The following is a 13,773-nucleotide window of genomic DNA, read 5'->3' as shown; positions in this document are numbered from 1 at the left end:
AAACGTACCCAAACTTGACCACGGTTGATTTGGAAAATTTAAAAATTTTGACGCGCGCGTACGTGCGCGTCGTGACCTTTGCATGACCTCTGTTGACATGTCCTGATGACCTGTCATCTGAACTTGATATGATGCAAATATGAATGATTTATGATGATTAGTTGCGATGATATGATCAATAATTTAATTTTACAAAATGGCGCCTAGATGACGTCATCACGATTTGATGACCTTGAAAAGTTTCGTTTCGCGATTCCACAATAATATCCATACATGACATGAAAATCAAGAAATTTGACAGGCCCGATTTTGAGATAACCTGGCGACAAAATTTGGCAATAAAAATAAAGTAAAATCTGACGAATATAATAGGTGATCTGTCATATTCATGACAGACCACCTAATAATAAAGAAAAAAAAAAAAAAAAAAAAAGAGAGTCAAGCGAGGTTTGAACCACCGACCCTAGCGTTACCAGGCAGGTGCGTTATCCAGTCGACCACGATCTTCCGGACAGACAGGGAGCGCAAAACAGGACACATATTGTCAATGTAAATTGTTGCAAGTAGAAAAATGTCATGATGACAAACCTAGTACAAATTCCAGTTTTGAGAATAGTACAACCTTTAAAATGAAACAATGGACATATTGTCTAAAGGGTACATTCTAAGGTAAAACATATTGAAAATTTGGAGAGAAAAGACCAATATTTACGTAATTAGAATCAATTCACATTAGTGTTGTGACATCATGAAACAGAAAACACTAATTTTTAGTTCCGACGCCATGTTGATGACGTCACGATGTTTTTAAGGGTCAAATGTGGCATAAAATCATATCTCCAATTAATACTCTATTCGAATAGGAAAAAAAAATTGGGGGTCAACGGACTCCTTGAAGAGCTACAGTGAATTTTATATAGGCATATTTTTGCCCACTTTTGACTTATTTTGCGAGTTTGCACGCGCATGTAAAGCACATTTGAATTGACGCGCATTTGCGTATTATTGGTCGTAAGAGGCTGAATGAGGTATCAAATTAATCAGAAAATAATGGACAGTGAACAGACATAAAATAAATGACGACTCGAAGAGGCATAGCGATGGTAGGAGCAAGAACGCGCACGCATACCTGTGCGCGCGCAAATTCGTGACATGCTCAAAATGGCCTGAAACGTACCCAAACTTGACCACGGTTGATTTGGAAAATTTAAAAATTTTGACGCGCGCGTACGTGCGCGTCGTGACCTTTGCATGACCTCTGTTGACATGTCCTGATGACCTGTCATCTGAACTTGATATGATGCAAATATGAATGATTTATGATGATTAGTTGCGATGATATGATCAATAATTTAATTTTACAAAATGGCGCCTAGATGACGTCATCACGATTTGATGACCTTGAAAAGTTTCGTTTCGCGATTCCACAATAATATCCATACATGACATGAAAATCAAGAAATTTGACAGGCCCGATTTTGAGATAACCTGGCGACAAAATTTGGCAATAAAAATAAAGTAAAATCTGACGAATATAATAGGTGATCTGTCATATTCATGACAGACCACCTAATAATAAAGAAAAAAAAAAAAAAAAAAAAAGAGAGTCAAGCGAGGTTTGAACCACCGACCCTAGCGTTACCAGGCAGGTGCGTTATCCAGTCGACCACGATCTTCCGGACAGACAGGGAGCGCAAAACAGGACACATATTGTCAATGTAAATTGTTGCAAGTAGAAAAATGTCATGATGACAAACCTAGTACAAATTCCAGTTTTGAGAATAGTACAACCTTTAAAATGAAACAATGGACATATTGTCTAAAGGGTACATTCTAAGGTAAAACATATTGAAAATTTGGAGAGAAAAGACCAATATTTACGTAATTAGAATCAATTCACATTAGTGTTGTGACATCATGAAACAGAAAACACTAATTTTTAGTTCCGACGCCATGTTGATGACGTCACGATGTTTTTAAGGGTCAAATGTGGCATAAAATCATATCTCCAATTAATACTCTATTCGAATAGGAAAAAAAAATTGGGGGTCAACGGACTCCTTGAAGAGCTACAGTGAATTTTATATAGGCATATTTTTGCCCACTTTTGACTTATTTTGCGAGTTTGCACGCGCATGTAAAGCACATTTGAATTGACGCGCATTTGCGTATTATTGGTCGTAAGAGGCTGAATGAGGTATCAAATTAATCAGAAAATAATGGACAGTGAACAGACATAAAATAAATGACGACTCGAAGAGGCATAGCGATGGTAGGAGCAAGAACGCGCACGCATACCTGTGCGCGCGCAAATTCGTGACATGCTCAAAATGGCCTGAAACGTACCCAAACTTGACCACGGTTGATTTGGAAAATTTAAAAATTTTGACGCGCGCGTACGTGCGCGTCGTGACCTTTGCATGACCTCTGTTGACATGTCCTGATGACCTGTCATCTGAACTTGATATGATGCAAATATGAATGATTTATGATGATTAGTTGCGATGATATGATCAATAATTTAATTTTACAAAATGGCGCCTAGATGACGTCATCACGATTTGATGACCTTGAAAAGTTTCGTTTCGCGATTCCACAATAATATCCATACATGACATGAAAATCAAGAAATTTGACAGGCCCGATTTTGAGATAACCTGGCGACAAAATTTGGCAATAAAAATAAAGTAAAATCTGACGAATATAATAGGTGATCTGTCATATTCATGACAGACCACCTAATAAAATAAAACAATATACTATTAATAGAAGCAAGTAACAGCTGGTACAAAGTTGGGGTTATTATTTTTTATCACTGACATATTATTGTACCAAAATTCACTTTTGGGGACTTCTGATATTAAAAGCAAGTGTTAGTAAAAGAATAAACAAGGATATTTATCATTATACTTGTTTGTAATCCAGGGTTATGATACAACTGAATGTCACAATAATGATAGGAAAAATCTTTTTCCATTTTTCTCCATAACTTAATCAGGGATGTGAGAGTTAATGTATAACTGATACAATTACATTTTAATATCTTAGTTCATTGAAGTTTATAAATTGGTATACAGTATATATTTCTTAAATGCAAAGTTATGTCATGATTTCCCACGTCATATGGAATTAAAACACTGGATTAACCTGGATTGGATATGGGTTAGGAATGCCTGTGGGCTACATTTGTTTAGTTAATTTTGTCAGATTCCTGGTGGGTGTTTCATAAAGCTGTTCGTAAAGTTACGAAAGACTTTACGCACGACTGGAACATGATCTTGGGTCGTAACTCAATTACATAGGGATATCACATAGCACAAGAAAGGATCCCCAGTTGTTCGTAAAGTCATTTGTATCTTACGAACAGCTTTATGAAACACCCCCCAGGTAGCTAAGCCAGGTGCATCCTGTGTCTAAATATTTTTGTATTACTGCAATTCTTATTTCATCTCCGTATTAAGGAATTCTTTTAATTGATTTGATTTTATACTGTATGTTTTCCGCTGGATCAAATGAAGATAATAATAAAAAGAAAAGGGGGTTCACAAGTCACACCCAAGAGTTGTGAATTATTTTCTCAGACATTCATTAGCTTTATTTTCATTTGTATCTTGTATGTATGTATTGTATGCATTTTTATTTGAAGAGATACATTGATATTTCAAATCCTATATGATACTCAAAATAATAGTCAATTTTCTTTTCAGCTCTCCCGGTAAGGTCAGTCTGAATAGGCCTGTTTTAAATCCACTTTGATTGAATTTTTAAGATGTTCTCTCTCTGGAACATAGCAACAAGGTATTTCTTGAAATTATCAAATGGCTTCATGAAATTGTTGATGGATTTGGGACATTGAAAAAAAATAAAACAAGTGGAGTGCCTCTGGTAGTCTCACCTACATCACATGATTCAATATAGCAGCAGTGCTGACTTTGAAAACTACTATAAAATATTAATTCACAAAAACACCATTCACATAATGATACAATATTACGTTTATTGACAATAAATGACATTTGACCTTGATCATGCGACCTAAGACTTGTCAGTGATACTTGACTACCCCTATATCGACATTTTATAAACTATATCTATAAACTTTGAAAGTTATGACAGCAATCTAAAAATTACCTCCAAAATGACCAAAATTCAATGACCTTTGACTTTGATCATGTGACCTGAAACTCACATGAGTTATTCAGTGATACTTGATTACTCTTATGTCCCAGTTATGAACTAGATCCCTACACATTCAGAGTTATGATGGTCATTCAACAAATACCCCCAACATGGCCAAAATCCATTGACCTTTGACCTTGGTCATGTGACCTGAAACTCGCACAAGATGTTCAGTGATAGTTGATTACTCTTATGTCCAAGTTTCATGAACTAGACCAATAAACTATGTTTATGATGGTAATTCAACGAATACCCCCAACTTGGCCAAAGTTCATTGGCCTTAAATGACCTTTGACCTTGATCATTTGACCTAAAACTTGCACAGGAGGTTCAGTGATACTTGATTACTCTTATGACCAAGTTTCATGAATCAGATCCATAAACATTCAAAGTTATGATGGTAATTCAAAAACTTGACCTTTGGTTAAGATTTGGTGTTGACGCCGGCAACGCTGTCGGCAAAGCGGCACCTATAGTCTCACTCAGCTTCGCAGGCGAGACAAAATGAAAAGGGTGTTCACAAGTCACACCCAAGAGTTGTAAATTATTTTCTCACACATTCATTAACTTTATTTTTATTTGTATCTTGTATGTATGTATGGTATGAATTTTTATTTGAAGAGATGCATTGATATTTCAAATCCTATATGATACTCAAAATAATAGTCGATTTTCTTTTCGGCTCTCCCGATAGGGTCAGTCTCAATCGTCATTGATTGAATTTTTAAGATATTCTTTCTTTGGAACACAGCAACAAGGTAATTCTTGAAATTATCAAATGGGCTTAATGAAACTGTTGATGGAAAGGGACATTGAAAAAAAATAATAAAAAAGCAAAAGAAAATGTGTATTACCTTTTGCTTTACATCCTTTATTTGTTGTTCATGTTGCACGAGCACTTCTGCAAATTCCTCTCTTCTGGTAAATGATGCATCACCAACTCTATAAATATAACATTATTTATAGGATATAAAATACAATTTAGCTTCTTGAGGAGAGTTATCAATCAAATGACATATAGGCCTCTTAATTATCCAAATAAAATTGAATTTAAACCCTTTGGCCTGTATTCTGAATTCAGGTTTAACTTAGACTGTGTTCCAACTCTGTGCTAAAACTATGTCTTTATGGGAAGCCAAACATGACAAAATTTGTTTGCATAGTGTGTTCCTTATGTTTACTGTGCTCTTTCCTAATTCTATAATGGTGAAGACAATTATCATATTTGTCCATCCCAGAAAATTAAGAATGATTTGAGAGTCAAATGAGCTAATACTATGAACCTTTACTGTTAGAGATTTATGTCACCATTTGCCATCCATAGTTAAGCCACAACTTTAGACCAGAGTCTAAATCAAACCCAACTTCAGAATAGAATATTTATGCTAAAATTTGCAGATACCTGTTTAAAAAAAAATTAATAATAAGTTCCAATATCAGAATTAGAAAAGGAACCACATACAAACAATTTGGGATTAAAAAAAGTAAAGTGACACACAAGTTAAATATTATTTATGGACTGTCAATACTCACACTCTCAACTGATCAAGATCAAGTTTATTTCATTAATGAACAATTAGGGTTTCTATTTCACAAATGATGTGCATACTGCCATCTCCTAATTCATTTTTAATGGCTGAATAACAAACCAATCAAGTGCTTTACACATATTTCTTAAATACATTAATATATTTTATAGATATTTTAGCTATCTTGAGAAGATGTGAACACCCTTTACAAATTGTGTAAAGCTTCATTTAAAATATTGAGCACCAAAGCACAGCAATATTTTCATAGCCCCCTTTTCTGAAGTTGGGTTTAACAATTATGGGAAGCAAAAAATACCAAAATTTTGTTTTGTTTTTTGCGACAACCTCTCAATGTCTGCAAATAGTCTCCTAATATTTAAGGCAAAGATAAATATTTTAGGCAGAGGAATGTTTCCACTTATAACTCTAAAATATATTTTCTAGGGCAAGGCTTTTTCTGTTGGGTACACTTTTAAATTACATAACAGAGAAAAAGAAAAAAAAGGAGTACAAAATATCTCTAAGGAGATAGACATTGAGGCCGATCAGTAGGGCATTCAAGGTGATGGCCATCCATTAAGTTATAATAGGCATTATCATATTTCATACCTTTCAGCTACTTCTGCAAGTCTCTTTTCTTGCTCAGATACAAGCTACATAGAGAAGCAAACGTAATCAGATAAAAAAACTCAATCAAACACTGTTTGACAAATAAGCATCATAGGAGGTCCATTCTACAAACATCATAGACATGTATGTCAATAAATTTAAATAAGGGATATGTCCTAAATATGTTCATTACAATGTATGGTTGTAATTATCTTGATTTATTTGTATTTTATATTGAATGATTGTTTTTATATTCTTAATAAATACTTAATCATTAAAAAATGGCATATGTATACACAAATTCAGATTCTCTGACTTTCCATGACTTTGCCTTTCAAGAAAACAAACAAATATATATTTATGTATATATATGGTCATGCGTCATGAGGTAGCCCCCTTTTGCGTTACATGGTGATTTTTGCTTTCGCGACGCACTTTCAACTTTAAAAACATTTATCTGACAAAGTATACACCCTATGATAGCAAAAGTATACATTTTCTGAAAGGAAATTGCACAAGGAATCCAAATCTGTACTCAAAAATAGCATTAGGTGTAAGGCAACAGTTTTACATGGACTTGAATAAGGAAATTCTGATATTTTTTTAATCTCATGGTTTTTGTCATAAAATTTTGTGTAGTACCCCTATGACAAAAATAATGCTATATTATGACAGAACACATTCAGACCTTTCTAACAATATATAATTGTGTAGGGTTCATGTTCAATTAATGATCTGAAAATTGACCCCGACTTTAGCCAAAAAAAATCATGCGTTTCAGGAATCATATACTATATATCAGGTGTTATAATGCTTGCAATACCAACATTTGTTGGGTTTTCTTTGACTTGTACATCAGAATTTATAAGTTATTAACATTTTAAAATGAATTGAAGGTACATGTAGGTACATAAACAATTCAAAGGAAAAGTAACAATTGAAATGTAAGTTACACAATTTGCTTAATACCGAGGCTCTTATTACAATGATCTGCCAAGTGATGATGACATGCAAGAGACAATGTCTATAGGTTCAGGAGTAAAGACTGAAACAAGTTTGCAGATGCTGTATGTACAAACATACATAAATTTATATGACTACTGCAGCTTCATGAAAGAAGTTTCTAAAGTGCAATTGCACGCATTATATCCACTATCCACTATTGTTTAATGTCAGTGTGTGTATTTAGTGAAATATGTATACATGAATGTGTAATAAGACATCAGTGAAGATGTACAAACTTGGTGCTTTTAAGAAAATAATGCTAAACTTTCTAAAATTCATAACACATTTTCTGGATGTTTGAAGGTCATTGACCTTTGTCAGTTAATAATTTGGATGATTTGCCTTAATACTGAGCAGTATTTTCATCCCCTCAGAATTGTAGGAAGTGTTTTTTTTTGTAATTGATGCAAGTTTAGTGCTAACAATAACTGTCATTCAAATATGTGTCAATCTGGAAAAAATGTCAAAATTAAGACATTGCAAATTTATCAGATTTTTATGCTTCAACCTAATCACACAGGTCTATGACATGGAAAAACATACTTTTCAATCATTAGACAGTAGAGTATGTTAGCTTCAATTTGATACCAAGTTTGTAGGTTTAGGCCAAGTTTTGACAAAAATATTGATGCTTTCCCAAAAATTGCACCAAAAATTGCGTTTTCCCATTGACTTTGTACAGGCGGCGCCGCTTCCGGCACCACCCCTCATCACCTCTGGTGTCCTGACTTTTGAGAGCTATAACTCAAGTTCTATAAAGTCTACAGCAATGAAACTTTCCAGGCTATTGCATTATTAATTCAGCTTTAAAATGATACTAAATTTGTTGGAATAGCCTCTAGTAGATCATATCAATCAGGGCCAGGGGTTATATACTTTAACGTCATTCAAAACAAATTTTGAAATCAAATGAATGGTTCTCCAAGATTTCTTGAGGAATTTGATAACCCTCCTCTCTTTGATATTTGTTTCTATGTAAGAACATATCGAATTCCAAGAGATTCTAGGAATATCATGACCAGTATGGGGCATGTCCTATCATCGTCATCCTCCTCATCATTATCATCATCACCATCATCATCATTGATTACCATCATCATCATCATCACCACCACCACCATCACAAATCTACTCTATGACTAAAAGTGTTTCTCCTTAGATGGTAGTGGACCATTCCTTGAGCAGTTTTAGGTGGTGTCCACAAGTTGCGTTAAGAACAGCAGGGATGAGATGTACACTGGGGTCAGTATTGCTCAGTCCATTCTAAATCTGTCATCAAATCAACTACTTACCTGTTCAAGTTCAGCTATCCTGTCGTCTTTAGAATGGAGAATCTCAAGAACTTTACGATCTTTTATTTCTGCTTTCTCCTTCTCCCTGAAAAATAAATAAAAGAGTAATAACCCAATATCATGAGTAAGTTGTCTCAATAGAGAATTTCAGTTAGGAAACCTGGTCCAATGTTTGAGTTTAGAAGACTTTTTTGCAATACTATAGTATTTTTATTTCTTTCAGATAACAATTATAAACTGCTACAGGAGCTACATGAACATATTTTTTTTATTATTGTTTTATAACTTGAAAAAATGAATCTCAATTGCATTATTTCTAAATTAATATCTTTACCATGATGAGTTCCAGAATGTTCATGAGTGATGAGTCTAAATTTTATTAGATTCATGGAGTGTTCAGAAATTTTAAATACGTGCGTACATACTTGATGGAAAAAGCAAGAATATAATGTCATTGGCCGACTAGTTTGATGAATAATCTTTGGTGAAGTGTACTAGTATTTTGATTTTGAGTAATTGAAATACAAGTACCTTTGAACTACCATACTGATCGCCTGTGATATATCAGGATTTGCCACTTGAAGACGTTTCCATAGCGACCACACAAACTCTTTATCAGCCTGTAAAAATATATAAAGATTACTAGTAGTACAAATGAAAAAAAAAGAAAATAAACAATATTCATTATTAGTAATATCACAACATAAAAAGAATTTGAAGTTTACAAATGGAAGTATTAAGCAGCGTGGTACGAAGACCTCATAAGTGGCATGATATTCAGCAAGTTGATTGTGGTCACCCAACAGGAAGAAAACTAAATCTCTTAGGCACTTCCATTCAACTAATACACATTGGGTAAATGATGCCATCCATTGAAATTTTACAACTATTATTTTGTGCGCTGATGTTGCAATCTTGCACATTCATAAAATTAAATTAAAGTCAACAACCTAATAATCAGTTTTCTCCTCTACCTTCAAATTAGATAAGCTAATGAAAGGCAATAGGTCTTGGACAACACCTATATAACAATAATAATAAGGATCAATGGTGCAATATGGAAATCTTGAATTACAGAAAATAACATGGAAACAATTGTCATTATTATCCCCCAAAATTAATTCAGTGTGCAAAGAGTTAATATCGTTTTGATATGATTTGAACTGAACTTACTTGGCATTGTGCTAATTCCTCAGAAAGAGCTTGGTTTTGAGCTGCTAGCCTTTGTACTTCAGAATCTGATTTAAGTAAAGAGGGACAAAAAAAAATGCCAACCTAAAAATAAAGTAATGATTACAGATTCACAGGATACCTTAATAGTCTATATCTGGAAATGGATTGAGAATATGAACTTTTAAAGGACTAAATGACAAAATAATCTCCAAAAATTGAAATATATTGGATGACTTTTCTAGTATAAGATATATTTAGAAGAAAAAAACAAATTAAAAAAATTGTCAAATATTTCCATGTATCCCTCTCAATTCCAAAACATTGCCTAATTAATGAACTGTTTCAAAACATTTTCATACCTGAATAAGCAGTTGCCATCTTCAGACATCTGTTCAATATTTGTTGATGTTCAGGTCCTTGCCTCTTGTCTATATATACGTACAGAAGTGAGAAAAGGAGAGCTGGAGGGAAATAGGGAGAGAGAAAAAAAGAGAAGGGAATTGAAATATTCTGAAAATATTCTCATCTTTTATCACTAATTTGCGATTCATAATACACAACATAATATTACCAGCAGATGTTTTCAAAACCAAGAGTGTTTGGAAAGCAGAAGTCAATCAATCTCCAAGGTGTATTTAAAAATTAAAGGGAAAGTCAACTTAAATAAAAGAGGAAAATAACACAAGCATAAATTTAATCAAAATCAGATGTTATCAGAAAAAGTTATGACATTTCACAATTTCTCTTATTTTTTCACAAAACAGATAACATGCACAACTGTTATGCAAATGAGAAAAGTGATGTCATACAATTTCCTATGTTTTAATACAATATTTCAATTTTTGTGGAATTGAAAATAAGCCGAGTCAAGACCTCTTCTCGCATCCCGCTATGTTAGCGAGAAGCACTGATACCGGAAGGGGTATTTTAATGATTATGAGCCGATAGTTCGACTACCGGTAGTCTAGACTCACAGACCCTTTACTGACTAAATAAACCGATGTCTATGGACAATTACAAGCACTAGATCCTGCTCGAAATTTGACGGAATAAAGCCATATTTTGGTATGTATTTCCACTCACTCCCCAATCATATTACGGCTAGATATATTATTCTGAACCTTGGCTTGGGCCATGCATGTTTTTATTTTCAATTTTAGTGGGGGGGTGCATATGGAGCTCTTGCCAATGCTTTTTGGTAGAAATGCTGTTTCATTTTTTTCATTGTCCTACCTATTTTTATAATAATAACATGGCAAGAGTAGACAAGTTGTTATTTTTCAATCTATTTTAATTAAGAAAAAATAATTTAAAGAATCAAATTTACTAAAGACAAGAGCCAAGTTATGATGAATAGCTATAATGAAAACTGACAGTGTCAAAAAAATCAAGCATTTGTCCCAAAGAAAGAGAGATAAACAAAATATTGCCAACCTTATTTCACCACACAGGGAGTAAACAGTATACAAATAATGCACCTAAGTGCGTGCATGCAGGGCCAAATAATGAATGATGTGTGAGAGCCAATGGATATACCACACTGAGGTCCGCAGGACCGAGTGCGGTATATCCATTTGGCGAGTCGAGCAACCCCCATGTTACTAAATTGCCCCAAATGCTATATTTTATCTAAATTCTAGATAATTCTAGATAATTCCAGACCTTGCACTATCCTACACTCTGACGTCAGAGTGCAGTATAGTACTTTTGGTATGACCTCAGAGTGCAGGATAGTGCGTTTTGGATGCAATAGTGCGATTCGCTGAATATCATGTGATCCAATTTGGACCAATCAGATTACAGAACATTCTTGGGAGCTGTAAAATATACAAATAATGCATGCAGCCGAGTGCGTTAGTGGAAATGCAGAGCACGCAATGTTTCTGTAGATAGATGCCGCACTGTGCACGAGCCGCTTGAGGCAAATGCCCAGTGTGCATCATCTGAAGAAACCAAGTTTTCTCTGCATTTACTTTTACGCACGACAGAACAAGTGCAATATTTGTTTTATAACATAGCAACACAGAAACAAATTTTTAGAAAGTTACAGTACAGATTTGTTGGACTTCAGTTCTACGGCATGACTGGTTTGCTCGAGCGTGCAATATCAATTTTTATTGCGCACCATTTGCACTGCCATGCATAGACCAAAAGCTTTGGTCTCCGTTATGTTGGTTGTTCAGCTGAACTCCGTTGGCTTCACTCACCAAATACAGAGACCGAAGTTCTCGCGCGATCTGTACAGGGGACTCAATCAATGGCCATATGTTTATGTACTTAAGATCGGATAAAACGGGGAAGTGAATTTGCGCTACAGCCGAGGTAAGTCACTGTTTTTGTTCCTTTTAACAGTAGAGGCGCACGGCCAATATGGGAGACTCTCTCCAATAAGGGAGACAATCTCCCATATTGGAGACTTGTTTTGCAAAAGGACAAAATAAACAACACAAACAAAAGCATGATTTTTTCCAACCAAAATTTTGTCTCACTGAGGTCAGAAGCCCATTTGTTTTGTGTGTGATCAACAACAAAAATCCTTATCAAAACAAAAGTAGATGGTGAATTTTTAAAGTAGAAGGTGAAAAGGGGTTATTTTTCATGAGGAATCTGCTAATCACATTTTTATTTGCCGCCAAGCTAATCCTTTTGCAGCAATGTAAACACAGGAAATTGGTCTCCAAAATTGGAGACCGTCTCTGAAAATGGATACCCAAATTCTTTACAAAAGTCTCCAATATTGGCCGTGGGCCTCTTCTGTTTAACTTGATTTTTCTCAATTTGCATTTTGCATTTGCATATTAATTTGCATTTTGGTCACGTTAATTTTCAAAATTTTTATTCATTAAAGACAAAAATTGAAGAGCCCCAACGGGGGATTTTGCGTTGCAAGTCCCCCTTATGGTGGCTGCACAATAGCGAGCCGTCTGTGTACGAGGAGAAATTTAAAAAAAAATCAAAAACTCCTCGAAACAGCTGTCTATGCCGTGCAGTGCACCAAAAAAGTTGGATATCATGTAATGCGTATTGGCCAATTGCGATGCTTGAAATAATACACCCATTTTATAAAGAACAATTGGGTTATCAATTAGTTTTACTCGGTTTTTTAATAAACCAAAGGTATGGAGTACAGCACTTATAAATGCTTTCGAAAGACACATTATAACCAATAAACTAACAGTAACACCCACATTCATAAAAAGAAAATACAAGCACGAGTACCGTACTTACTGTTAAATCTAACAAACGATGTTTAAACAAAATAGAGGTCTACTCATAAGATTTGAATATTACACAACGCCTTTCCTCGGTGATCGTGAATCTATATCTCACACACAGTGCAATTAATAGCAAAATCGAATGTCGAGAGCTGTAGTAGGCCTACAGCCTACAGTGGCAACACTACAGGGCCAGGGGAGGGTGGAATCCCTCTCGTTTAGCCTGGGCCAGGCTAAACGAGAGGGATTCCACCCTCCCCTGCCCCTGGCCTCCTCCCCAGGCCCTGGCGGAAATCATCGGATATCAATGGATAGCGCCACCTCCACACTAAACTCAACCAACCAACAACAATCTACAAGTTCTTACCGGTATTTGTATCTTAGAATCTCCAAAACAGTGGAGGGATCACCTAAGAGAGAGACGTAGGTACATGGTTTTATATTAGTGGGACTATAATAAGCAAACAATCACAAAAAAGTCCAACGGCAACACTTTGAAATAGGGCCTAGATTTTTACGATTTCTGCCATATGTTTTACAGGAGAAAATAAAAGAAACGATACCTTTGCATGTGAATATTGTACTTCTTACAAGATTTATAAAAAAAGCACCACAAAATTCGTTGCAGCCGTTGATTAGCAGGAGTTCTTTTGACGAACGTTTGCCGTTGTTTGACCCTATTTGAATACCCCGCGCTCACGGCTAGCTGCAAAGCGCACATAGTACATCGGCGCCGGCGCGCCCGCCGCGGCCGGGCCGCACACGCACCGG

At 35.1% G+C, this 13,773-nt stretch overlaps 1 protein-coding gene across 1 annotated transcript in view; it reads right to left on the bottom strand.

Moving 5' to 3' along the window:
* The window catches only part of LOC121415915 (centlein-like), a 63,725-nt gene extending 50,029 nt beyond the window's left edge, over positions 1-13,696 (bottom strand). Inside the window, exons 1-7 of the mRNA XM_041609309.1 lie at positions 13,566-13,696; positions 10,147-10,215; positions 9,788-9,852; positions 9,146-9,234; positions 8,615-8,699; positions 6,318-6,361; positions 5,034-5,121 (exon numbers count right to left, since the gene is read on the bottom strand). Coding sequence (XP_041465243.1) covers positions 5,034-5,121; positions 6,318-6,361; positions 8,615-8,699; positions 9,146-9,234; positions 9,788-9,852; positions 10,147-10,165 — 390 coding nt within the window. The 5' untranslated portion in view covers positions 10,166-10,215; positions 13,566-13,696. The remainder of the gene's footprint in view (positions 1-5,033; positions 5,122-6,317; positions 6,362-8,614; positions 8,700-9,145; positions 9,235-9,787; positions 9,853-10,146; positions 10,216-13,565) is intronic.
* Positions 13,697-13,773: the final 77 nt, after the last annotated feature.

The sequence above is a fragment of the Lytechinus variegatus genome, chromosome 5 (genome assembly GCF_018143015.1).
Source record: "Lytechinus variegatus isolate NC3 chromosome 5, Lvar_3.0, whole genome shotgun sequence".
Lineage (NCBI taxonomy): Eukaryota > Metazoa > Echinodermata > Echinoidea > Temnopleuroida > Toxopneustidae > Lytechinus > Lytechinus variegatus.
The sequence above is the reverse complement of the archived record's forward strand: the minus strand, read 5'-3'. Positions and strand labels throughout refer to the sequence as shown.